The following is a 26,276-nucleotide window of genomic DNA, read 5'->3' as shown; positions in this document are numbered from 1 at the left end:
ACCCTGGAGCAAGAACCTTAGCGAGTACTAACGTCGTCCCCACAACGACGTGGCTCCAGCCGGAGCTTACCGCCTCTTCCGAGTGGATCAAACGTGTGGTGTCCAAGGCTGGAGGGCCCAGGGCGAATAAAGCCTCTCGTGCAAGTGCCGGAGATCCAATGATTGCCCAGTGCTGAGAGCGGCGTCAACATGTCTTGGCTTTCGATGACATGAACTGATTACGGCTGTACGTGGCGACAGAGACCAGAAACAGGGCTGTTGATTCATCAGCGCCAACAGTTTGCGTACGTAGGCGTGTCCTAGAGTGCAGCCGAAAACGAGAGCCTTGGTCACGCGTGGCACGATCGGGAAGCGACCTGCCTTGCCATGTGGGCAAGGTCGGAGCAGCTACCCTGCTGTCAGATTTGGAATTGGGTTGGACGACAGCACATGTATGAGGCAGGTGTTCCCGTTGAGATGCGCGAGACGCCAAAACTGTTTACCACCACGTGGCGCTAGCAAAAGACCCTTGAATACGATAATCAGAACCTCAGACATAGACCAAGAGCCAATGGCGCCTCCATAAGACACTTCAGCAATTGTACATATGGAGTACGGATCAGTTGGGGAGGGGAACAATGGGTTCAAAGGGCGAAAGCGAGGACAAAACGCAACATATTCCAGTCTGTCACTGCGTTTTGACTTGCGACCCAAGCAGGCATCGGAACTACTTGGAAAAGTAATCTACCTACCTAGGTAGGTAATTAAGGGCTAAATTGATATAGACCAGGGCTGTCCTAACTAATTTGGGGGGGATCGTGCTCTGTCGACGCCTCTGTTTTGTTGCCCGAGTAGCGAGAACGTTTTCAGTAGTAGTCTTCAAGAGTCAAGAGGGGCATGCCCGCGGGATGGGGGGTCTGTGTTTTGTAGGACAAACTTTTGATACTGGCGATATTTGTGCGAACTTCAGAACCTGGTCAATTACGAGTGGTCACGTCGCCGGCTAACGGGTGTGGCGCCCTGTTGCTCTGGGCGCACAATTGCATCACTTGACTGCAGTGAGTGCGGCGTGTTTGTCCATCGTTATGTGAGACGTGACGGTCAACACGAGCAAACAAACGTGGTTGAGGGTGGACGGGTTCCGCTACCTTCGTCGGTCAATCGTACCAGACGGAATATGTTAACCTCCGATCTCGGATTGGTGGGGGAGGGGCAGCACCTATCGGCGACTCGGGCGGCCCGCAACAACCAACCCGACATCCATCATTCCTCCATCAACAAAGCCAGTTCTTGAAGCGCGACAAAAGTGCAATTGGGGCCTAGCTACGAAATCCCGAAAGATGGCAGAGCATAACATTGTGGTATTTGCCGGCGACCATTGTGGTCCCGAGGTACGTTAAGCTGTGCTTCCACCCAGAAGCCCGAATCTCCAATGAGAACTTTTTGTCAGCTAACAGGAGATGGTCGGGGCAGGTCGTTGCCGAAGGCGTCAAGGTAAAGTGTTTCATTCCCACTTATGACAAGGAATCTCATCTGGTGTTTCTTGGCAATAAAGTAGGCGTCCCAAGGCCGTCAAGCTAACATGAACGCTTCAATGTTGTTGTCTTGTAAAGATTCTCCAGGCGATTGAGCAACACAGACCGAGCGTTGGCAAATTTGTGCTCAAAGAGCATTTGCTGGGAGGTGTAAGTCCCACACACCGTGAAGGTCACTCCCTCGTCCTGCGGTTCGATTATGAGCACGAAATGGAGTCCAAGTAATAGTGCTGACACACTCACCCCCTTGACCTTGCTTAGTGTTCCATCGACACCACAGGCACCCCGTTGACTGATGAAGCTCTTAATGCAGCCAACTCAGCCGACGCCGTTCTGCTTGGTGCAATTGGTGGTCCTAAATGGGGCACCGGTGCCGTTCGACCGGAGCAAGGCCTACTGAAGCTACGCAAGGAAATGGGAACATACGGAAACTTACGACCTTGCTTCTTCGCCTCTGAGGCTCTCGTCGATTCGTCACCCCTCAAGGCTGAAATATGCCGAGGAACCGATTTCGTTATTGTCCGTGAGTTGACCGGTGGTATCTATTTTGGTGATCGTAAAGAAGATGATGGATCAGGCACTGCGTGGGATTCGGAACCCTACTCACGTCCAGAAATTGAGCGTGTGGCGCGTCTGGCCGGGTTCCTCGCCCGTGGCCGCGGAGACAAGACGGTCTGGTCTCTTGACAAGGCCAACGTACTGGCCACCAGCCGCCTGTGGCGGAAGGTCATGACTGAAACCTTTGAGAGGGAGTTTCCCGATCTCAAGGTTGAGCATCAGCTGATTGACAGTGCCGCTATGATTCTTATCAAGAACCCCCGGGGCTTAAACGGGGTTGTTGTCACCAGCAATCTCTTTGGTGATATCATTAGTGACGAGGCTAGTGTCATTCCCGGCAGCATTGGACTTTTGCCCAGCGCAAGCTTGAGTGGTATTCCAGACGGCAAGGGTAAATGCAATGGCATCTACGAGCCTATTCACGGTAGGTGTATCTCCACCCCTTATACCTATATTGTCGATCTCAGTTTCACTATAGCGGATGACAATTACACCAAAATGCCAATCATGGAGTGGTGATTATGTACGATTTGCTAAGTATGATCTTGTTTCTCCCAGGTTCCGCCCCCGATATCTCTGGCAAAGGCATTGTAAACCCTCTTGGTACCATATTGTCGGTTGCCATGATGCTGAGATACTCGTTAAACTTACCCGAGGAAGCCAAGGCTGTCGAGACTGCTGTCAAGGCTGCCATCGACGGAGGACTCAGGACGAAAGACATGGGCGGTAACGCCGGCACCAAGGAAGTCGGTGATGAGGTGGCTAAGCAACTAGCGGCCATATTGACCAGGCCGTAGAGTGCACTGTGGCAGGGGATATGAAGTGATTTCATTCGTTTGGGGGACGCAAAGAAGATACAAACCATACTGTACAGGAGGGAGAAGGAGGAACGAGGATTTGGAAATTGTCGTGGCTGGAGAAAAAGCGGCGTCATCAGGCACAACTTCACAAGGAACCGGGGAAGGGCCCCGGGTGATGAATGGATGGATAGATGGAACAAAAGAGGAACGTAGGCAATGCCGAGAATGAACAAGACACACTCAAAAAAACAAACCTGCCAGACGGGCACTAGCGCGCGACTTGGGATGCCTGAAGGATAATTATAAGTGTGTCATGCGTCAATAGGATGGCGATCCGTCGTTCCAGACTGAGCGACATGTGGACGGAAACCCTGTGCAATGTTTTGACGTCAACCCTGCCTGTGATGCGTACAATGTATGTATGTAATACTGAGGCTGGCTTAGCTAGCAGTGATGACTTCTTTTTTCGTTTTAGGGGAAGGGGGGGGGATAGTCGACGTGTGATTGCATGGACACGGCTTGACGTCTCTCGAGAAACCTCCCTGCTGCAATCGATCTCGATTGGCGATTGCAGCCAATTACATGATGGCAAGGCAAAGGGACCTTTTTTAATGTATGTACATAGGTGCAGCAAAAGGTAACCCAAGGGTCCAAGCACAAAGATGTTACAGAAAATTGCCGGGTCAAAGAGGACCGAATTCCCAAAAGAGGTAAATGCTTGCGAGGGGTCAAATAGTTGTAAATCGTTTTGATTTGCTCGATAATGATCCGATTAATATACTTTTTGAATTTGAGCGGGTTGTGCATTAATTAGATGGTGGTTGTATTGGCTTGTTTTTGATGTAGTTTTGTTCTGTGTCTACGATGTGTATTGTAATTTTTCATCACCATTATCAGTTGATCATCGCCATCATCATCATCATCATCATCATCATTTTACTTTTTCAACATCTTGTCCCGTGTAAAGATGAGCACAGCCCAGTCCAGCCCAGCGCGTAATTTATTTCCTATTACAATTTACGCACCCTGGCCCCCTTGGCTCCCGTATATGGCTCCCAACAACGGATGAAAGCGCGGTGGCATTTGGGACAGGACACTCCACACACAGCAGGTGACACGGCCGCCCTGCGCGCCCGAAAAGAAGGCACGGTGGAGTTTTTGGGAAAAACAGGGCACGGCGCTAGAAAAGTGGGGAGTGAGCTTGTCAAGCCCACACCAAGCCAGGCCGACCTGGACCCGTTGGCCACGATGTGTCGGACAAGGGTGTGCCTTGTAAGGCTTTAACGTCTCAGATCTGTCTCCGACCCTGGCTGCCAGGATTCGGGGGCTTCTGGGAACCGGCAAGGGGGTGTGTGGCTCCCGGGGGCTGAAAAGGAGGGGGGGTGTGGCTGGTGGAATGCTGGAAAGAAGGAAAGAAGAAACTTTCCCTTGTGCTCAGACTTGAGTTGAGCCCATGGGCTGAGATTGACGGCGGGCACGCTGAGGATTTCGTTTTGTTCTAATTGGGGAGGGGTGGTGCGATCGGGTTGGCCGATTGCTCGCATGCCCCAAGAGCTAATATTTTGATATACGAATCTGCAGAGAAACATGGCGTTTTATACTGACGGGCTGGCTGGGCTTGTTGCATGCGCACATCGATGTCTGCATATGTGGGGGAGGTGGTGTCAATGTGAGTTCGGAACAGCTTTCCGACGACCAGACACACGGAGATTATCCGATGGTGGGAGAGAGTCATGGCGAATGGAGAGTATGGAGTCCGCTGAGGGCGATGAACCAATATCGAGAGCAGGTTTTCCCTCCCTCTTCTTTAATTTGAGTCGCGCCTTGGCAAACACCAAGACTGGCCTGTGCTGTGCGCCGTATCGAGGCCTGCATCTTTTCTGTTCTCCTCGGGGGGGGACGGGGACTGGGGAACAGCTTGGCGCCGTGGGACTGGGGGCACGATTACAAATGTACAATCTTATTTGATGAACATGACGAAGAAGAAAAAAAAGAGCAAATCCAGATTCAGCCCATAAGAAATAAACCCCAATTAAAAACGAGAGAGAGGGACATGCGTTGTTATTGTACATACCTCTGTACCTAGGTACGCATGCCATGTCCCAGATACTCATTCCTAAACAGGCAGGCACGAGCCACGCAACACCAAGATACATACAGCCATCCAAGATCGTGTTGTTCGGAAATACTCAACCAAACACATCGGCCCCTCCCCCCAGCTGTAGGCATGCACTGCATACAAAACACTCCGCCGGGGCGATGGAGGGGGGGAGAGGGCGATCGCGCACATCGTCAAGAACTTCATGCCGCCCCCTCCAACGACACAAACAGCACCCACCACCTCCCTCTGCACCGCCACCCACTCACTCCATGTACGTACTAGATCTGACGACACTCAGCCGTCCCGTATCAGAAACGCGCACGATTCAGATCCATCTCAAGTGTGTGTATGTGTGTGAAGCCAGGAAGAACAAAAGAACAAAAGAACAGCGGTACATCCGTACGTACCGTCGGGATCTACGAGCCGGGGGCAAATCCTCGTTGCCGGGCATCCCAGGCTCTCCTCAAACAAACTTACATCGTCACGCGATTCTGCCGAGTATCTCGTTCGCTCCCACTTTTGGAGCGCAGCGGTGGTGTGTTGTGTTGTCCCGCGCGACTCAGCCTGCCAACCTGAATCTGCTGTTCCTGACTCCACGCCAGGCCCGTTGATCGATGTGCCTGCATCGTGGAGGTGGGAAAGCACGCAGCAACTACCGTGTGGCGGTCCAGGCGGAGGATACGCTTGACGCAGCGGCTGTTCCGTACAAAGCGTAATTTCATATTGCCCATGAAGCTCGATATTGTCCATAGTATCGACTGTCATGCCGGTGGGTGGTTCTAGATTACAAAGCCTACGTATTGTATATATTGTATATTGCTGATACTTGGCTCCAGCTGGATAGAGAATGTGCTCGCTACAAGGATCAACCAGACGCCCATGAAAGCGTCCGTACTACTACGTATCTCTTCTTCACTAACGAGAGTCGTCAACGCCGTTGCTTCGGATGACACTGACACTGACATGTCCAGCTGGTGGAGTAAGTCATGCACAAGATTCGCGTCTGCTTTGGGGAAAGCTGGGGGTTCCAAGCCGCATCATCCCGACTTTCTGGACGAACCACGGCACAGAGATGTCCCAAATACCCATCAGGACCCAGATGAAGCCGCGGGCGGGATATTCAAAAAAAGCCCTCTTCTTGATATTTCCTCAACTGACTACACTGCAACGTTGCCTTGCCACGAGGGAAACGGTACAAACAAGATATGATATGCCTTGCGCTCATCAAGAAAGTGTCTACATGTACTATTCCAAATGTCTCACAGGCGAATCCATCCTGGCAAGGCCCATTTTCTCTGCACACCATCTTCCGCGAGAATCCGGTCCCCCTCACAGGGCTTTTTGCCCGTAGTAATACAGATTGGGTTGCTTATACTCCACAATGGCCTCATGTCCTTGCCTCTCTATGGATTGGGCAGGGTCTCTTCCATGGCCCTGTCACCCCCCTCACGATGCTGCGAGTGTTTGATCTGCCTCGTCTTCCACGATGTCTTCCCCACCTGTATGGTCGAAACCGCCGAAACTAGTGTCGTAGATACCGACCTTGTCCTTGCCTTTTTCCAAAGTGTCCAGCATCCATGTATGTACATACAACACAAACGGCGCGTTCAACTCGTCCATCTCCACGACACCCGGTAGTTGACCTGCAGAGGCCGCGGGCTCTTCGGCACCCTGTTGCCTCCCCTTCCCAACAGCCAGCTCTGTGAACACTAGAGAGAGTCAGCTATTCACCACTGCCTTGCCCATAGTTTACACCACTCATTTGTGCCACCTTTGGGTGTGGTTCCCCCATTTATTAGTCCTTGTTGATTCTCTTCCAGACTTCGCTTTCCGCGGCCGCCAGAGACTCTCCCGCAGACGCCGCCCACTTCCTTGCCGTGTCCCAGACGCTCGCCTCACTTTCGTCTTCATATGCCCTTTCTGCTCTTTGATAGCTGTTGTACCCTGCCGCGTTGACATCTTGCTGGTAGCCTCCTGCCGGCAGTGAGATTCCCGCCGTCGGGTAGTTTCCCTGCAGAGGTGCGGAGACACCGGCTGGTCCAGAGTGAGGCGGTGGCCCAGAGTGAGGCGGAGGTCCTACTGTCGAGGCGGTGGTCGATGATCGTGCCTGGACAGGGAGAGGTGCTCGAGGCGGTTGATAGCCCATCTGTGGAGGCATGGTCGTCACTGGTGGCGACTGGTGATTCTGGAGTGATTCACCGGCCCTTGGCGGAGGAGGGATATTGCTTCCCGTTCCACTGCCACCGCCTGGAGGGACAGGAACAGCGCCAGGCTGCGGTGGAGGGGGGTTGTTGCCCACTGAGCTGGTTCGTGTTGGTGTAGCCAGGACATGGCCTCCAGGTTGTGGTGCGCCAGTCGCCTTGGGCAGCATCGGCCTGGCTCCAGGTTGAGCTGGCGAGAAGGCTTGTTCGCCACTAGTTTGGGGGGGCTCCAGCTGCGCTTGGCCGCCTTTGTTTGAATCCGCCGTCTTGGGAGTCACACCCGCAGGTTTAGCAGCGTTAATAGGGCTAGAGCTATATACTGGGATCGGCGCCATGTTGGAAGAAAATAGAAGGAAATATCGTGGCAAAGATCACTCGGTAGAATTGTCCAGATTTTTTCTCCGGGATTTTCCTTTGTTTTGCTGCAGCCAGTTGGGGACGAAATCAGCCGAGTTGACGTTGCGTGTGCAGATGCAAGGGCGCCGTGTGCAGAACCGCGGTTTGCCGTATGAAGCTGCGTCGTCGTGTCACCCTGGCAAAGTTGTGAGTGAGCGAGAAAAGGGAACCGGCATCAGGGCCAGATCGGAGCGTCGTGTCAGGCCGGTATGCCACGTAGATTCAGAGGATTTGCGGGAACCTTTTTCAATCAGGCGTTGTCACAGAGAAAAGTTGACAAGTGTAACTTTTCACGCCACGCACCGAGACAGAATCCGGCCACAGGAACGTGGCGTCGTCATTGGAGGTGGTGACGTCAGGTGACACCTCCCTCGACAAACGGGTGCCTGAACACGCGTGTATCGAGCATTGGCCGTTTTGCCATGAAAATGTAGTTGCTGCGGTTATTGGGGGTAGCTCTTGAAAAAAACTCAATTCTGCAGAGGCTGATGGAATTGGCGGCACAGTTGGCCCGTAACTATTATAAGACCCGAACCCTTTTGACTGCGTAGAGTAATATGCAGCCGGGAACTACTCCAAAGTGCTGAGCGCGCAAAAATAGCAACAAAACATATTCAGTGCAGACAGATATGACATGGAATTCATAAACCACATGTTGGATATACAAAGAAATCCCTTACTCTATACAGAGTCAATATTATTCAAGTCTTTGACGGAACAGCAAATGGGCACTTCCCCGTTGCCCGCTGTTGCACGACTTCCTCAAGCTTTGCCGTCTCTTCAGAACCCTTTCCCATCGTACTTCGAGGCCCGATATCTTCCCACAAAAATCCTTCAGGCTTCATCTCCTCATTATCACCGGGGACCATGCCTCCCGCCGCCCACCTGGCCCAGGCAGTTGGTCCCCAGCGCCACCAGAAAGTCGCCGGTGTATACCACGGCTCCTTCAAGTAATGGAGGTGCTTCATTCGTTTGCTTGTCGGATCCGGTTCGGTAACAAAAACTACACGACAGAATCTGGGCAGCGAGAGATATCGGAGGAAAAGTTTCCGTAGCAGGAGAAGTGTGTAAGTGAGCGCGCACACGGCGACACCAGGCTCGGGGAAACTGGGTCAAGAAAACAAGTTAGAATGTAGATCTTGGACGTATAATAATAAGTCTGAGAAGCTTTGTGGTTGCTGACTTGCCGGAAAGCATATCGCATCCTCGCGCCCATCAACACCATCACGATCTGATATCCTAGGGGCCGTAAAGCTCTAGGGTAAGCAGACAACAGCAAGTCCATGAGAACAGATCCCAGTTGCGCAACCTCGTCCATCGGCCGCATGTACTGCTCTTCGTATTTGCTCGCCCATTGTGAAACGTCGTCCAGGAACTCGATTGCATCTCTCCACTGGTTTTTACCGAGCTCTGCTTCATAGTCAATCTCCATCAAGTCTCCTACGTATTTCCAGACTGAGGCGACTGCGGCAACTTCCATTTCCAAAAGCGGTCTCCATTCGTATAGACGCATGAACCTCTCGGGTTCCGACATGGCAGTAGAAAGAACGTAGAGGAGGTCTTTATTCAGAATCCTTCCTGACTTAATATATGGAGCATGTAGGTAGTTCATGCGTGCTACCGCCTTCCGCAGCATCGACGAAGTTGGAGCATAGTGGGCAAAGCTGCAATAAATTGACGTGAGGATTTGTTAGTTAACATGAACATGAGACAGAGTATCGGGTGTAAATACCGTACCAAACAAATATGATTTCAGTGTCTTCGTATCTACCAACAGTCAGCATCGTCAGAATGCCAGATGACAATGCGATGAATGGGTCGGTCAAAATAGAAACTTACCTCTTTGGAGATTGGTCAGACTTGCTCAGGTCACTTACGGAAACAAGCAGCTTGGCTATATTTTCCACTGCGTAGGTCTGCCCAATTCATTAGACAATACTGCGATGTAACATCGCCTGCAGGGGCAGAGGTTTGACCTACCCTGAATAACGCATATTGCTGCGAAAGGTCAAAAAAGTAGGGAAACTCGTATGAACAGATATTTTGCACAATGACCTGGGCTTCCTCGTTCGTCATTTGCGCTAGGGATGCACGATCCGGGTACGGATATCGTTGGCGTAGCTTGTTGACGCGCCGAAAACGAAGAAATGAGCAGAGTGAGACGTAGGACACAAATGCGATTAGCGAGATTTGGCCCCATGAAAGAACACGAAAAGACCCATGGTCAGCAACTTGACGGTAGAGGCTTGAGACGGTCAAATTGAATGCCATCATCGTAAGATTACGCTGAAGGTAGTGGATTCACGATTGGCGCACAATCATTGACCTGCGTAGGAAGAATATATATGAAGTAGAACTACAAAATCGGGCAAAACGGGGCCGATTCACTCCACGGTCCCGTTGACGAGAGATGGCGGTTAAAAAATAGATCAATTTATGTAGGGTTCAGATGATAGGGGGCAATATTGCCTTGTTTATTAGGAAACGTGATGCTTCTGTTGTCTTTCTGACTCTTCCTCGACCTCAGGGTTGACTTTTTGGAGAAGCTGGGGAAGGTTTAGAGGCGCACCAGACTGCAATTAGCACACGCCAACCGCCGGATAAACATTTGGCCGGGGTACATGGAGAACACAGAACACACTGCCAGCACTTGGGGGGCAGCAGTAGGACCCACCCGCCAGTGGTGTCAACGCTGTGACATTGGCACCACCAACATGAAGTCTTCAAGTGCGCGTCGGGAAATTCGCGGCCATTCGAACCCTTTGAGCCTCGAGTCTTGGTCTAACCATTGATCTCGATTGCCTCTTCATCGCATCAATACAACCCCACCAACTGGCTGGTGTGCCTCGGCAAGGGCAAAGATATTAAAATGGTCGGAAAGGTGTCCGAGAGAGTTCTCCTCAGGGAGGGTAAGTCCTTTCTCAAGAAGCATGCATACCTGTGTGTACCTGCGGCGACGGGTTGGTTTACTGACTTTCTATGCAAGGGTTGGAGAGAACTGATAATGGCATGAAGCTCACAACCTGGCCGGATGTCGCCCCAATTAACCAGAAGAACTACTATACGTTAGTCTGACTCGAGTCTCTATATCGAAAACAGCCCGTGCTCACATTCATTAGCGACTACATGAAGCGGGATGATCAAGTTCTAGCCCTGCGCCTTCAGAACGATGCGACCCGCGACCGACTTGTCCAAGGCGCCAGAGACCGCGATCGCCTCTTGTCCAAGCCTGCAAATGGCGAGCTCCCCCTGCCTGTTCCCGATCTGACAGAGGAAGATGGCGCTGCGACACCATCTGGTGGTGTTGATCCATCGCGCATCATCGTCATCCATCCCGGCAGCCAGAACCTTCGGATAGGTTTCGCCGGCGATGCTCTTCCCAGGACGATTCCAACCACATTGGCAACGAAATTTCCGCAGACAGAGGCTGAGATGTACGAGGCCCTGCCACGACGTCAGTTCGAGGCCAAGACGACCGATCAGCAGTACGGCGAAGAGTGGTCCAAAAAGTATTCAAAAATGTGCAGCGAATTGAAGTCTGAGATGCGCGCCAACAAGAGAAAAGTTTTGCCAAATTCTAAGGAATTGGTCCAAACTTTTAATCGGCGCACGGAGCCAGAAATTATCGAGAAACACAACGACCCCTTGGAGATAGAGTGGACCGACGTTAAGACGCTCGAAGACCCCGATTCGCTGGCCTCTTGCTTCATTGGAAACGATGCCCTGCGTGTGCCGGATGACTCCGATCCCAAGTTCAAACTCTGGTGGCCGTTACGTTATGGGTGGTGGAACGAGGACGAGTATTCCAGCCAGGAGCACCTGTACGATGACTTTGAGACGTTACTGGACAAGGCACTTCGTCAAGAACTCGGCTTGACTACCAACAGCGAGTGGCAACAATACAGTTGTGTGTTTGTCATCCCGGATCTTTACGACAAGAAGTATGTCGAGCAAATTTTGCGATCTTGTATGACTTGGTTCGAATTCAACAAGGTTTGTTTCGTTCAGGAGGGCATTGCGGCTACGTTTGGTGCCGGGTATACCCAGGCTTGCGTTGTAGATGTTGGCGCACAGAAGACGTCGGTCACTTGTGTGGAAGACGGTCTCTGCATCGAGGACTCTAGAATTAACATGAAATATGGCGGGTACGACATCACCGAGACTTTTATCAAGATGATGCTTTACGACAACTTCCCCTATCAGGACATCAATCTACAAAGACGATACGACTTCCTCTTGGCCGAGGAGCTGAAGATCAAACACTGTACCATGTCTCAAGCCGACATTTCTGTGCAGCTTTACAACTTTCACGTCCGAGCCCCCAACCAGTCGACTCGGAAATATACCTTCAAGACTTATGACGAAGTCATTCTGTCGGCTATGGGTGTGTTTGACCCCTCAATATTTGACAATAGCGCCAAGCTTCGAGGACGACGGAAACTGGTTGAGCGCTCATATAATGCGTATGATGTCGAAATCCCTGACGATCCGACCTCAGCTGCCCAGCTTGCCGTCTTGGCCTTGGTGAAACCCTCGATCATGTCAGCTGCCAACGGCCCGTCGCATTCACAGTCACAGTCGCAACTAGAAGTTTCGACGCCCAGCAAAGAACGATCTCAGCCATTCAACTTTCTCGGCAAGGGTGAGAATGGAGTAAATGGTACGCCGGCTGGCTCTCATGCTGGCTCTCCAGCTCCCGAGGGAAATGGGACCCCAGCGCCCTACATCTTTGGAGCTGGAAAGGAAGCCCTAAACGTAGACAGCCCTGCTCCAAGTGGCTCTCGCGCTACGGGTACGCCGGTCCCTGGACAACAGTCTCAGTACTCACAAGCGCCGTCTGGCATATTTGTGGACTCTAATGCGCGGAGCGCGACTGACATCGCTGTTGAAAGAGATGGCGTTCTTCCCATGGCCCCTCTCGATATTGCCATTCTGACCAGTATCCAAAACGCAGCCAAGGGCGATGATAAGAAACTTCGTGACTTGTTGGGCAGCATCATGGTTATTGGAGGCGGTTCAAAGATTCCCCAATTCACGGTGGTCTTGGAAGAGAAAATCAAGGCCAGACGGCCAGATTTGTACGACAGGATCTTGGTGAGCAGAAGTGCCAGGGATATGGATGAGCAAGTCGTCGCTTGGAAGGGAGCCAGTGTATTTGCCAAGCTTTCGACGAACGACTCGTGGATCACTCCCTTTGAATTCGAGCGATTGGGTGCAAGGACCCTTCACCACAAGGTACTCTGGGCTTGGTAGGCTGGGGCAAATGTACTGTTTTGCGACTGGGATGAGGAAAAGTCGGCTTTTGGGAGTTCAGGAACTATGAATAATTCGGAACATTGAATAAACCAGGTAGGTATATGAGGCAGCGTTCAAATAGGGATGCTTAACACGATTGCAGTTGCTTAGATAGAGGAGGGTTTCCCATCCGGTCTATATAACTCCATACAATACTTGATTTGCTACACGGTGCAAAACAGCACTTTAGGGTGTAACATGCTGTAACTTACCCTCAAGCAGGGGCGGATAGAAGAATCGTCAAGCGATTGAGCCGGGGTTGCTGTTTTCCCATCTATCGGACCTCGGTCTTGTCAGCGCATCCGATTATACACGGACCCAAGATGCTTCAGTGTAAGGTTGGCTTATTTCCAGGAGCGCCACTCGCTCTTCTAATTCTGTTTGTTGATATTGACATTCACGTTTGATTACTACGGAGACGACTACACCCAGCCATGTATGGCTCGACAGCTATAGATATTGATATGACCTTGGTCTACGGAGTCCTCATTTCAATGTTGATGGAAGAAGCAAGATCCAAGACCACGTCCAACTACCAAACACCTCACAGCCACTCACATCCATATCACCATGGCTCAGCCCAACCTGCCCGCATCCATGCGCACAGTTCGCCAGCGGGACAAGCTGACACCGGAGCTCGCCCTCACCCAGGCCCCGGTTCCAGTGCCCTCTCAGCCCGCCGACGTGCTGGTCGAGGTTGCAGCCACGGCGCTGTGCTACAGCGAGCTTACCTGGGTCAGCCAGAACCCGCGGTTCTTCCCACCCGACAAGGAGCCCGTGCCGGGGCAGGACATGTCGGGCACCGTTGTCCAGTACGGCCCCGGGTCCTCGTCCTCGTTCTCGTTCAAGCCGGGCGACCGGGTCTTTTGCCGAATCGACGCATATCGGCGGTGTCAGACTGATAGCGACTACTCCGTAAATATCACAATACTCTCCGAGCGAGTGATGCGCATCACAGCCAAGACAACCGGTTGATTTCACTTTTACCATTTCGATCTCGTTGCTTTTGACGACATGTGTGGCGGACATGCCAGTTCAACTGCTGGGATTATGTAATCAACCGCTCAAGACCACCTTCGGAACTAGTGACTCCGGGTCTGTGTACTTTTGTAATTACGGAGAATTACTCGGTTCATTCGTCCAAACAATGCTCGGCGCGTCATAATCTTCAACTAGGCCTCCCTCCCACAACAAGTTTCATCCAGCATCATCATTCCCACCCCCCACGCCATGTGATTCTTCTCATTGCCTCTCGACTAGAGGTTTATCCAGAACAGCCTTTCTGAATCATGGCGTTGATATCCCGATACTTGCCCTTTGCACCATCCGCAACCACAGCGCAAGCCGTCACGTACCTTCTTGGCATCTCACTCTTTTCCATATCGTTTCTCGTCTTTCTCAACAGCTCCGTGTCGTTTGTCATTACCGATCTCATAGGCCAGAAGAAGAACGTCGGCGATGTCGTGGGCACCTTGGGTTTCGCCGACGAGATTGTTGCCCTGGTGGCATGCCCGGCATGGGGACTGATATCAGACCGCCTTGGAGTCCGATGGGTCGCTGTCATGGGGTACGCAGTTATCGCGCTCGCACTGGTGTTGTTTGTCCAGGCGAAGAATGTCTACCCGCAACTACTGCTTGCGCGGATTTTCTTTGCGGTAGGAGCCTCGGCGGCGTAAGTTCAACACCCTCCTCCCCCCCCCCTGGCCCCCATCTCGCGTCTTGTCGGAGATAAATGGGCCGAGCCGAGACTTTCTCCCTCTCTTCTTTGGTTTGGACACCTGCTAACGGTTGGCTATTGGTGGAAATGCAGGGCGACCATGGTTACGGCTATTTTGCCGTCACTGACGGATGAGGGAGATTTGAGCGATGGTAGGAGTCCATCGAGGTACAAGCCCAACCAGCGATTGAGCGTTGCATTTTCTGTGGAGTCGGAGGCTACCATTACCCCGGAACGTTATACTCGATCATTATCCAACGACTCGCGAGATTCTCGTCAACAACAGGATGCTGTGGCCAAGTCTGCGAAGCCGTCTGCTCTGGCCGGCCTCGTTGGCTTATTTACAGGATGTGGTGCGCTTGTAGCGCTGTCCTTGTTTCTGCCGCTACCCGCGAGGTTTGGAGATATTGACGGCGTCACGCCTGGTCAGGCAGTATCATATAGTTTTTACGTGGTTGGTGCGGTGTCGTTGGTCGTTGCTTTGTTTGTTTTTATAGGTTTGCGGAATTTAAAGGGCGAGGAGGGCAAAGGATGGACGGTATTATTCGGTATTTCGGAGCGAGATGCTTATGCAAGATTGGGGGAGAATGGCGAGGATAGAACACAGCGACAGGTATGCATGCTACAACACGCTATAGGGAAATCTTTGAAGCTTCAAGCTTGGACTAACGGCCACCAGAAAACGATTCCGTATCTACATTTGATGAAGGATTCGGTGCTATTGGGATTTGCGGACTCCAGAATTGCGCTCGGGTACATTGGTGGATTTGTTGCCAGGGCGTCGACGGTAGCTATCTCACTCTTCATCCCGCTGTACATCAACACCTTCTTCATCAGCAATGGCTTCTGCCAAGGCTCGCCCAACGACCCATCACCGGAGCTGAAGAAGGAGTGTCGTGCAGCTTACGTACTGTCATCAATTCTTACCGGAGTGGCACAGCTAATGGGACTGGTGTGTGCGCCAGTGTTTGGATATCTGTCTGGGCGAGCCGGTCGAGTAAACTATCCAGTTGTTGTGGCCACAGTATTCGGCATGATTGGATATCTGATGCTACCGCAGCTGCCGAGTCCAGAGTTCAAGGATGTAGACGATAGAGGGGGAACACCTTTCATCTTCCTAGTGGTGGCACTTATTGGAGTCAGCCAGATCGGAGCCATAGTGTGCAGCTTGGGCTCTCTAGGCCAAGGCGTGATTGCAGTCGAGCTGCCCCGGTCAGTACGACGCGAGCCGTCAATTGCACCAGGCGAAGACGAATCGGCAGAATCAGAGCCACTGATGCGCAGGTCGACCAACGAGGACTCTGCTTCACGGGTGAGACTGAAGGGATCTATTGCAGGCGTGTACTCACTGTGCGGCGGGGCGGCGATTCTGCTTTTAACAAAGCTCGGAGGCGTGTTGTTCGACTCGGTGTCGAGGGGAGCGCCGTTTTACATGATGGCTATATTCAACGGGGCCTTATTGGTGGCTAGCTTGTGTATGGACGCCTCGCAGGCGTTTGCGACGGCAAACCAGGGACGGGGACATTAGGCTAACGAATCACGATCATCTATACAGCTATACAGCAATACAGCATCATTATGCCACCACTGTTGACGGGACACGGACGTGTTGGTCTGTATACTGCGTACTGTACACACGGCTGATGTTCAATCTACAACTTGGGAGCCACATGTCCATCCAGCCTTCCTCGCCATGGCGTCCGGCCGCCGTGGTCGATGATGTTGGTCGATTATTTTGTGGCGCCACGATGCGGTGGAGCCGACCGGGAGTGTCCCGATGGCGCATAAGACTTGGCGTCGGACGGCCTCTCAATTGCTGCTTCTGCTCCTGCTTCTGCACCGTGATTGCGGATTTCAGACGGCAGACGGGGTTAGCAAGATGATGACTGGCGGTGATGCTGTGCTCGACTAATGCCGCATACATACTTGCACGAAGGGGGGTGGTTGGCACAGGTCATACCCCAAAGGCAGAAGCGGAGCGATTTGCCCTCGCACGCATGGCACAAGACCAAGCAAGCCATTGACGACATACATGGAGACGCTCACTGAGTGAATTGGGTGACTGGGTACTCTGTACTCTGTAGGTAACTTTTATGAAGCACGACATGAACGAAAAAAGGAAAAAAAAAAAAAACAATCAAAAGAAATAAAATGAAACAAATAAAATAAAACAAATGTCAAGATGGAAATTTCCAATCATAAACCACACACAATCAGTCGTCCTTGGTTGGGTACGGTACTCCGTACATGGTCATACTACGTGGTTGGGGCGGGCGGGCGAGAGAGAGGGGAGAACAAAGCTTGGTGGTGGTGGTGATGAAACAATGAGAGCTTCTCGGCCGGCCAACCGTTCCGTGATGGTGGTGGAAGGCGGTCAAAAATACGAGGTTGGCTACTTGCGCATGCGTGGCGTAACATGCGGGAAGCCGGATTGATGGATGGGAAGTACGGAGTAGGATGGTGCTGGTGTGATGGTTGCAATGACGCTGGTGGTCGTGGATCTTGGCGATTTGCGGCATTGTTTTGTTTTGTCTGCTGGTTTTCCATTGTTGGCCCGCCCGCGCGGCAGGGACGGGCAGGGACGGGAGCGCAGCCTTTTTTTAGGTTGGGTTCGTTGTTTCGTGGCCTCGAGACTGATGAAATGAAGGAAGCAGAGGGCCAAAGTTTGTTTGTCTGGTCTGGTTATTTTTGCTGCCCAGCCACGCGCTCAAACACTCGAGCGCCCGCCACTGGGGCCGTGATGGATGGACTGACTACTCCGTACGAACTACTCAGTGGTACTACTCCGTACGTGGGCGCGCTTATCGTATGTGCCGTTTTGGAGAGGCGGCTGCGGCCCAGAAATCACGTATCGACGGGGATACGTGGGCTGAGCGGTGCAGCACGCAGGTAGGGCTGATTTATGCCCAAGATCGGCCGGCCCGCCGGCGATGCAACAGGCATTTGTGTTCCTGTGCAGACAATCGACAAGGTCCCGATGCAGCCGAACACGGTACATGCGTACTCGCGCCCTGCTCGTCATCCAAGCGTCTGCCCGTGCCTACTTGGAGGTGGCACGTCATGTATCAGAAACCTCGTGTCCCCGACATGGACGTCCATACATATGCAAGGCCGTGCGGCGTGGTCCGGGAAGGAGCACTTGAGGAGGAGGTGGGGGAGGGGTGGTGGCCTGGCCGTCCGACTTTGTCTCTACGACGACGGGAATAAATTATTGCAAGAAAAAAAGAAAAAAGAAAAGAAAAAGAGAGAGAGAGAGAGATGTCACCGCAGGAAAAAAAGGTGTGGCAGCTCCTGATGTCTCGTCTTTTCTGGCAACAACAAACGGGCATTGTGCGCGAACAAAAGAGGGTTTCCATTTTTGCGGAGGTTTATTTAAGCTTTCTCGGGGTGTTTCAAATGGCTGGGCAGACAACAACAACAACAAAAAAAAAAGGGACAAAAAAAAAAGAGGAAAAAAAGAGAAACGTACTTCCTCATGCAGCCGGACTTCCAAAAGACTACAAGTGAGTCTTGTACATTTTGTCTCAGCAGTTCGTCGGATCGAGATACATGATCATACATCATGGTGCATGAGGGCTGCCGAGGTGGCTCCAACGGCCCTTTCTGCCGGCCTACAAGCTACAAACCATCTCTTTTCCCACCCCTCCTCCAAGCTACGGGGAATTTCCATTCGTATTTTTTTCTTCCTAATTTTTTCAAGGAATTTCCTTGCTGGGAAGAACAAAAATGCGTCTGTGCATCTCGGGAGAAAAGCCCAGTCTCCTGCGGAGCTGCGCTGGTCCCTCCGCTCCCCATGCCACCGACAGGGGAGGCTGGCCGCCTCGAGTCCATATGGGGAAGAGAAACGAATGATGCCATCATGTTCGTTTTTTTTTGTTGTTGTTCCGTTTGAGAGTCTATTACACGAATGCGACGAGGAGGGACGGACAAGACGGGAGGTTGCTTCTCTGGACGTATAAACTCTTTCGTCCCAACCACTTCTTCCCACTCGACTGGACCGACACACACGCTGCCCTCTTTCTTTTGAATCTCACCAACCTCTCTCTCATCATTACGGCCCCAGCCTTCGTCGGGAGTGTACACGGCTTGCTTTGTGAGAGAAATACTTATTAGGGACCTTGTTCCTTGCCGTCTTTCTTCGCACAATCGCCCGCCTCCCACCCCCCCTGACCTAGTTGTCCCTCAACCTCTCTCTTTTCTTTCGTTTTTGTTTTCCCAGCGGTTGGAGATTGGATACACTGCAATCCTTACTGTCGCTACAGTTGGCTTACCAGGGGGTTCGATATGAGGTCTTTTATTGTTGGACTGGCGTGTGCTGCCGTGGCGTGGGCGGCCGGCGGCGCTGATGAGCTTGACGCGCGATGGAATGAGCCGACTAGGACGACGACGATTGTGACTTACACGACGGTTACTGTTTGTCCGTATACCACGACGGTGACACATGGTGGAACGTAAGTTGGGACACTCTCGCCCATGTTGCTGCTGCTGCTGTGACTCGATATCAATACAACATCACCATGGTCGATGCCGTTGCTAACCCTGGGATATAGAACCGTCGTCGTCACCAAATCCACGCTGTCGACCGTAACCCTCACCAGCTGCAGAGGCTGCGAAGGAGCCACGGTGACGGTCCCCGGACCAACCGTCACCCAAGGCACCACGACGCTGGTCGACATCACCTACACGACCGTGTGCCCCGTCACGGAGACCATCACGGCCCCCGGATCAACCTACCTCACCACCAAGACGGTCACCAGCAGCGTCGTCACCAAGGTGCTCACCACCATCTACAACACCGTGGTGCAGCCCGGCGTCACCAAGACCGCCACCGACGTGGTCCTCTCGACAATCACCTCGCTCTGCCCCGTCACCCAGGTCACCACCATCGGCGGCAAGGAGCAGACAGTCACCTTCACCACCACCAGCCTCATCACCACGCTCGTCCCCGTCACCGAGCACAAGACCGTGGTGCAGCCCGACCGCACCAAGACCGCCACCGACGTGGTCCTCTCGACAATCACCTCGCTCTGCCCCGTCACCCAGGTCACCACCATCGGCGGCAAGGAGCAGACAGTCACCTTCACCACCACCAGCCTCATCACCACGCTCGTCCCCGTCACCGAGCAGAAGACCGTGGTGCAGCCCGACCGCACCAAGACCGAGGTCCACGGCGTCACCTCGATCATCACCTCCCTCTGCCCCGTTACCCAAGTCACCACCATTGGCGGCAAGGAGCAGACCATCACCTTCACCACCACGAGCCTCATCGAGACGGTCGTCCCCACGACGCTCCAGCAGACCGTCACCCAGCCAGGCCAGACAATCACCGCCACCGACGTGGTCAAGTCCACCATCACCAGCGTCCACCCCGTCACCCTCGTCACCACCATCAACGGCAAGCAGGAGACCATCACCACCACGGCCACCAGCCTCATCGAGACCCAGGTCCCCGTCACCGTCACCAAGACCATCCACGGCGAGGCCACCACCGAGACCCTGACCAACGTCGCCTACCAGACCGTCACCAACCTCGTACCCGTCACCGAGGTCGTCACCGTCGGCGGCGAAAAGGTCACCGTCGTCAACACCCGCACCGAGGTCGTCAAGGTCGCCCACTCGAGCGTCATCTTCCAGACCGTCACCGCCCCCGGCCAGACCCTCTCCTCGGTCCACGTCCTCACCGTCACCGAGACCCTGGGCGGCGGCCTCGCCACCCAGACCGTCACCGTCCCCGGCGGTCCCGGCACCCCGGTCGTCATCCAGAGCACAAACACGGTCCACCAGAGCGCCCCGTCGTCCACCCTCGTCGTCACCCAGACGTCGGCTCCCGTCGTCACCGCCGCCGCCCAGGCCCATGCCCCGGCTGTCGGGTACCTCTTTGCCGGCGTGATGGGTGCCATGGCCCTGTTGTAAGGGGCGAATGAAAACAAAAAAAAAAGGTGTTGCGCCCAAGGTTTCTTTTTTTCTTCTCTTCTTCCCTCTTCGCTTCGTCTTGCCTCTTTTTTTCTTCTTGACTACGTGATTGGGACCCCCCTTCCATCCGCTGCTGCACATTCCATTCAACAGTGGACACGTAGGCATTTTTTTCTTCTTCTTTTATCCCGAGTATAATTACGGGAGTAACTAGGAGTACGGGGATGGATAGTGACATAGTAGTGCCCCCCTTTTTTTTTTGGCGGGGAGAGTACATGCTTGGATGAAGTGATGATTCTTTTTGACGCCGTCTATGGGTGTTGTTTTTTTTATTTCCTCCCCTCTTTTGGTAGCGGCTCATCTGTAGAGGGGGCGGTACAAGGGTACAAGGGGCCACGTTCCCTGCTTGAGTAATGACGAGGAAAAGTAGGTCTAATATATATATTTAATGACACGTGCTTGAATATGAACAAGATGCGACCTGAAGAAGCAAACCCTTGCTGATTTTTCATTGTGTGTATAACTTGACTCCATCTTGCTAGCTTCTGACGCACCGCGATGCGCGTACTCACTCGTGTAGGTGTGAGATGCCAAATAATCCAATTCAACTAAATCAATAAATCAAGCAACCAGGCACATTTCCAACATTTGTCATGATCCTACACGGCGATGAACCGTTCTGGGTTGGGCTCCACAACCTCCGTGACTTCCCTCTCAACGCCCGTAAAGGTCGTCCCGGGAAAGTACCGCGGGATGTTGAGCAGGAATGAAGAGTTGAGGTCAATCCACACCACCATTCGGCGAAGCAGGCCGCCCAGCCCCAACGAGTCCAGCCCGCCTCTCAGTTCTAGCATGCGCACTAGGCCCTCCATGTGCGTTTGGTAGGAGAGCACGTCGCCGTGCATGGCCTCGAAGCTGGCCATCTTGGCGACGGCTCCGATGAGACAGTCGCTTGCTAGCGTCTTGTCGTCCTTGAAGGTGTTGTTGATGGCCGTGATGGCGTCGTGCTTCATCCGGAGGAGGTGACACCCCAGGGTGCTGATGTTGTTGACGGAGGCGTAGTTGGCTGCGGCAAGGAGCATGACCACTTGGAATGGGGCGTTGTCCGAGAGAACAAGAGGGAACCACCTGGACCTGAGAAGGCCCTTGTTGCCCGGCTGGTCCAGTTCAGGGATATCTCTGGCCATTTGGACAATATCTATGTGATGTGATGGTCAGCATATATTCAAAGCGAGCCGTGGGACATGCTGCGTCTCGATGGCGCTTTTCGTTGTATAAAGCCACGAAATATTGCATCATTGGTCGGAAATAGGGATGGACTTACAGTGGTCTGCCAATGCTGGGATATAAGGCTCCCATGGCCCCGGATATGATCTGAATGGATCTACACGACCACCCCCAAAATGCGTATCCATGGGAGGGAACCTGGCGAGGCTCTGTGCAAATAACTGAAGCAGCCTGTCTCCAGGCAAGCCATAGAGCTCCTCCAATCCCGCCGCATCTTGGACGGTCCCCGGTGTTAAGGCGGATGGTGGTGCAATTGGGCCGGCTCCAATATATTCAAACGTGACGGTTTGAAGCTTGTTTCTCCTGCGGCGACTCGCCTTTGTGGCGACTGGTTTCCTGTCAGGGTTGGCATTGCCATCTCGGATGCTGCTACTCGAACTCTGGGCCTCGCTTTTGGACCCAGAAGAGGACGAGTTTGATGGCGAAGACTCGGACGAGCTCTGTGACCGCTGCTCGTACTGCGCGCGGTGTTCCCTCCAGGCCCGCTTGGACAGGAACGATCGAAGTCTGCGACTGGTGTCGACTTTCAGCTCCTGCGGCCGACTGCCAATGACAAATTCGAACTCCGTAGGATGCGCAGCCTTTGCTGCCTGCATGGCTGGATTGGTGGCTGATGTTGACGATGACGAAACACGCAGAAGTCTTGGACGATGACAGGCAACATGCAGAAACCTAATTAGGAAATTGTCGGATACAAGAGCCCTAGACTCAGTGTAAAGCCGTATCCACGAGGTACTCCGTAGGCTAGCTTGTTTATAACTCTATAAAACCAAAATGCTGCAGCAGTTGAGGATGCCGAGCCCCCGGATTGCAAATAGATTAGTTTGCCGTTAGCGCCAACTGAAACGGGACCTCTGATTGGAGTTTTGGATGTGTTTGTGCAAGGCCTGAAGAGAGTTTCTGTGGGCAAAGTGATGGCAAGGGTCAAGGCTGGAGAAGGTTGTATTGGATGGAGAGTGTAGACCGTCGCGAGGTTGAAGTCAAATGGGGAGCAGCCCGTTGCTTGACGTCGAATGTTAGAGAGGGGGGGTTGCGGAAGTCTAGGAAAGAGGGAAGGAGGCAAGGACACAACACAGTCAGTTCCTGCCGGAAACCCGGCCAAGTCACGAGCAATGTCTCTTCTTCGTTCCACTACATTGCAAGGTGTGCAACACCAAGCGAGTGCTTTCTTTTGTTCACATCGTGTCCTCCGTACCTGTTGCAAGCTATATGTTATGGTTTGTGTTTCCTTCGGGAATCAGCACTGCCGCGAAGTGGTGGCGTTACGACGGTGAGGGGTTCAATGGAGAAGGCTGGATTCAAGCCCGCAAGAGAGGACAGGACGAGAAGGGCTGCAGTCTTTGACAAGGATGTGTCGCCTCCCGTCAAGCATTTGATTATACACACCACTAACATATAGTAACACGTAACCTAGAATGCCATCGGGAGCGACATGCAGGTACCTGAGGTACTAGGCACGAACGACACGTTGTACCTGCCACTGGATATTATGCTCCATCCAATCAGTGTCACATCCCCAAACGGACCTTAGCTACCTAGGTAGCTTGACGTGCAAGCCCGAGGCTGCTGGGTTCGTACCATGGGCCCAAGACGATCGTTCAATGGGTTGAATTGCCACAAGGCCAATCCATCTTTTGGCGGGACAAATAATGTCGCGCTCTAACCAAATCGAGGCAATGCATCTTGAAGCAACCGCCGCAGAGGGCCTGTGGATATGGATTGGCCGGAACAAATCAAGACTTGATTTCATGCGCCACCTTTGAACTCAAACGCTCCGACCAGCATCCTCAATGCGGCTCCTTTCCTAAAGAGGTGTCTGCAACAGGCGCATCTAGTGAAGTTAAATTCTGAGATGTCTCCTCGAGCAGGTATTATGCCTTGCCTTGTGGACTTGGTTTCCCGACTCATGCTTTCCTGGTCGGGGCTCTGAAGCACGTCACGGAGCTAAGCCTGTCATTCGGAGGATTGAAATCCGATAAACTCTGATGCCATTTGGAAACTGAAAACGGCCCGCAGGCAGGCAAGTTGACAGCCATGGAACGGCGTATAAAAGGCCAGAGGAGAGCTGTCTGAATTCTTTTGAGGGGAAAGCTTAGGAAAGCTCGAAACTCACTAGACAGCCCTCAACTCAACAAATCTTACACTATCCTGGTTTTTCACTTCGATACACCTTCTGCACAATGTCTCTCAAGGGAAAGACTGCCATCATCACCGGAGGAGCTAAGAATCTTGGCGCCGATATTGCCAAAGAGCTCGCTGCCCTTGGAGCCAACCTGGCCTTGCATTACAACTCTACCAAGTCGAAGGAAGATGCCACAAAGTTCGAAGCTGTGCTCAAGCAGAAGTACCCTGGCATCAAGTTCCAGTTCTACCAAGCCGACCTCACCACCGAGGCTGCCGTCAACAAGCTGTTTGACTCTGTGAAGAAGGACTTTGGGAGGATTGATATTGTTATCAACACGGTCGGCAAGGTGCTCAAGAAGCCAATTCAAGATGTTACGGAAGCCGAGTACGATGAGATGTTTGCGTACGCGAATCCCAACTATTCCTATGTTTCCCTCAATCCTATATGCAGCTCTTGGCGAGACTAACGTGGCATAGGGTCAATTCCAAATCTGCATTCTTCATTCTCAAGGCCGGCGCTAAAAACGTCGAGGACGGTGGCAAGCTGATTACCATTGTCACGGCCCTCCTCGCTGCCTTTACCGGCTTTTACACTTCGTACGCCGGATCCAAGGCTCCAGTTGAACACTTCACCCGTGGCGTCGCAAAGGAGCTTCAGCCCCGCGGAATCAGTGTCAACGCAGTTGCTCCCGGCCCCATGGATACTCGTGAGTCGCTTTCTTGCTTTTGAAAAACCAGCCGATTGTTAGACAAACAAGACAAAAACTGATCAATTGTACACGCAGCCTTCTTTTACCCACAAGAGTCTCCCGAGGCTGTTGCTTTCCACAAGAGCCAAGCTCTCGGCGGTCGCCTCACCAAGACCGAGGACATAGCACCGATTATCCGTTTCCTCGTCACGGAGGGTGGCTGGATCACAGGCCAGACATTGTTTGCTAACGGTGGCTACACTACTAGGTAATTGGTAATATGCAGTATCATGTATCAACAGGGTAGTTGACAAGGGAAATACGGCGTATGGGGATACGGTTAATAAGTATCAAATGCAGCAGATGCTCATGAACACATTGGCCGTGTCTATCTCTCTTACTAGTGAACGTGCTTGCCGCCTATTATCCTTGCTATATCCGAAACTTGATGAAGCTCCGCCCAATTTCCCTCTTAACCCACAAGAGAAACTTGCATCATGGCACTCATAAATCGCCCGTTCCAACGCTCACTTACACCGCAGGCAAACCGGTCCCGTCTCTCTTGTCTTGTCTCCGCCAAGTGCCCACTCCGCCGCCCCACCCCTTCAACCTCCAAAACCTCCAGAACCAACATGTTGCCCGCCATCTCGCACCTCAACTCCCATAACCACCTCTCCCAACCCGACAAACCACCATGGCACCAGTCGACCGCCTAGACCAAGACGTCCTAGAGCGTACGCAAACCCCGATACATCCCACACCCGGCCCCCCCTCTAACCTCGAGCAGAGCAGCTCAAGGACGTAATCCAAGACCTGTACCAAATCATGGTCCAAGTCTCGACCTACGACACCACCGGCCGCCCCAGCCGCGACGTCCTCTCCAACGAAATGTGACATGCCCTGGCTGCCCTCGTCCCCTCCCCCCTCAAAGAAAACGCTCAGTCTGACAGCGTGCAGGAAAACCCTCTCGGCAAGCCTACAAGCCCTCCACGCAACGACGTCGAGCAACGCGTCGCTGCCGTCCGTCCCGCCCGAACTCCTCGAGTACGTCGAGAACGGCCGCAACCCGGACATTTACACGCGCGAGTTCGTGGAGCTCGTGCGCCGCGGGAACCAGCTCATGCGCGGCAAGATGCACGCCTTCGGGGAGTTCAGGGACGTGCTGGCGCGCGAGATGGCGACGGCGCTGCCCGAGCTCAGGCCCGACGTGGAGCGGGTTGTGCGCGAGACAGGCGGCCGGCCGCTGCCCGAGGTGAATGGTGCTGGTGCTGCTGCCGCCGCGGCGTCTTCGTCTACAGGCGCGCCGGGGAACGGCACGAGATGAGGGCGGGCTACGAGCGAACAGGATGAATGGGCGGTTGTGACGCAGACGGCAAAAGGAGCAAGAGTAGACAGACACTATGATACCCCGCGATGAATGAATTTGACTTGGACTGTCTTTTAGCATGACATAAACTGGTGTAATATACACACGTCATTGTTTAAGCGCGTTTCTATCCACCGTTGGAAATAACCCGTCCTTGTGAAACCCGTGAGTCATGTGCTTCCTCAACCGCAGCTGAGACTGCTGTTGTCTTGTTGTGTTTCCAGATAAACAAAAAAGAATTGAACAACAGGGAGCAAATAATTAATAAAATCACTTTGACAATGGTCTATAACGCCTTGTAGATGTTCACATGCG

At 52.9% G+C, this 26,276-nt stretch overlaps 10 protein-coding genes across 10 annotated transcripts; 7 read left to right on the top strand and 3 right to left on the bottom strand.

The window, feature by feature from the left end:
• Positions 1-1,319: 1,319 nt before the first annotated feature.
• On the top strand, positions 1,320-2,869 carry leu-1 (3-isopropylmalate dehydrogenase; the record flags this gene model as incomplete). The annotated part of the gene is made up of 5 exons (XM_066129823.1): positions 1,320-1,370; positions 1,453-1,473; positions 1,593-1,664; positions 1,776-2,496; positions 2,631-2,869. 5 exons carry the CDS (start codon positions 1,320-1,322, stop codon positions 2,867-2,869), a joined length of 1,104 nt encoding a protein of 367 aa, XP_065985710.1.
• A 3,899-nt stretch (positions 2,870-6,768) lies between these two features.
• On the bottom strand, positions 6,769-7,509 carry G6M90_00g018660 (uncharacterized protein; the record flags this gene model as incomplete). Its single annotated transcript, XM_014693188.1, has 1 exon — positions 6,769-7,509. The coding sequence occupies one exon, from the start codon at positions 7,507-7,509 to the stop codon at positions 6,769-6,771; it is 741 nt and encodes a 246-aa protein (XP_014548674.1).
• Positions 7,510-8,271: 762 nt separating this feature from the next.
• mpaB_1 (Mycophenolic acid synthesis protein B) lies at positions 8,272-9,646 on the bottom strand (the record flags this gene model as incomplete). The annotated part of the gene is made up of 5 exons (XM_066129822.1): positions 8,272-8,677; positions 8,758-9,234; positions 9,308-9,337; positions 9,410-9,486; positions 9,551-9,646. 5 exons carry the CDS (start codon positions 9,644-9,646, stop codon positions 8,272-8,274), a joined length of 1,086 nt encoding a protein of 361 aa, XP_065985725.1.
• A 793-nt stretch (positions 9,647-10,439) lies between these two features.
• Positions 10,440-12,823, top strand: G6M90_00g018640 (uncharacterized protein; the record flags this gene model as incomplete). The annotated part of the gene is made up of 3 exons (XM_014693190.1): positions 10,440-10,479; positions 10,557-10,635; positions 10,690-12,823. The coding sequence occupies 3 exons, from the start codon at positions 10,440-10,442 to the stop codon at positions 12,821-12,823; spliced, it is 2,253 nt and encodes a 750-aa protein (XP_014548676.1).
• A 612-nt stretch (positions 12,824-13,435) lies between these two features.
• On the top strand, positions 13,436-13,840 carry G6M90_00g018630 (uncharacterized protein; the record flags this gene model as incomplete). The annotated part of the gene is made up of 1 exon (XM_014693191.1): positions 13,436-13,840. One exon carries the CDS (start codon positions 13,436-13,438, stop codon positions 13,838-13,840), a length of 405 nt encoding a protein of 134 aa, XP_014548677.1.
• A 314-nt stretch (positions 13,841-14,154) lies between these two features.
• Positions 14,155-16,110, top strand: G6M90_00g018620 (uncharacterized protein; the record flags this gene model as incomplete). Its single annotated transcript, XM_014693192.1, has 3 exons — positions 14,155-14,537; positions 14,676-15,195; positions 15,262-16,110. The coding sequence occupies 3 exons, from the start codon at positions 14,155-14,157 to the stop codon at positions 16,108-16,110; spliced, it is 1,752 nt and encodes a 583-aa protein (XP_014548678.1).
• Positions 16,111-18,866: 2,756 nt separating this feature from the next.
• On the top strand, positions 18,867-20,495 carry G6M90_00g018610 (uncharacterized protein; the record flags this gene model as incomplete). The annotated part of the gene is made up of 2 exons (XM_014693193.1): positions 18,867-19,033; positions 19,133-20,495. The coding sequence occupies 2 exons, from the start codon at positions 18,867-18,869 to the stop codon at positions 20,493-20,495; spliced, it is 1,530 nt and encodes a 509-aa protein (XP_014548679.1).
• A 659-nt stretch (positions 20,496-21,154) lies between these two features.
• On the bottom strand, positions 21,155-22,378 carry G6M90_00g018600 (uncharacterized protein; the record flags this gene model as incomplete). The annotated part of the gene is made up of 2 exons (XM_014693194.1): positions 21,155-21,693; positions 21,820-22,378. 2 exons carry the CDS (start codon positions 22,376-22,378, stop codon positions 21,155-21,157), a joined length of 1,098 nt encoding a protein of 365 aa, XP_014548680.1.
• A 1,584-nt stretch (positions 22,379-23,962) lies between these two features.
• Positions 23,963-24,867, top strand: SDR1 (Short-chain type dehydrogenase/reductase; the record flags this gene model as incomplete). The annotated part of the gene is made up of 3 exons (XM_014693195.1): positions 23,963-24,309; positions 24,384-24,613; positions 24,692-24,867. The coding sequence occupies 3 exons, from the start codon at positions 23,963-23,965 to the stop codon at positions 24,865-24,867; spliced, it is 753 nt and encodes a 250-aa protein (XP_014548681.1).
• Positions 24,868-25,289: 422 nt separating this feature from the next.
• NUT2 (Mediator of RNA polymerase II transcription subunit 10) lies at positions 25,290-25,919 on the top strand (the record flags this gene model as incomplete). Its single annotated transcript, XM_014693196.1, has 3 exons — positions 25,290-25,329; positions 25,383-25,485; positions 25,553-25,919. The coding sequence occupies 3 exons, from the start codon at positions 25,290-25,292 to the stop codon at positions 25,917-25,919; spliced, it is 510 nt and encodes a 169-aa protein (XP_014548682.1).
• Between the last annotated feature and the right edge of the window lie 357 nt (positions 25,920-26,276).

The sequence above is a fragment of the Metarhizium brunneum genome, chromosome 1 (genome assembly GCF_013426205.1).
Source record: "Metarhizium brunneum chromosome 1, complete sequence".
In the NCBI taxonomy this organism is placed as follows: Eukaryota; Fungi; Ascomycota; class Sordariomycetes; order Hypocreales; family Clavicipitaceae; genus Metarhizium; species Metarhizium brunneum.
This window is presented reverse-complemented; position numbering and strand designations above follow the sequence as displayed.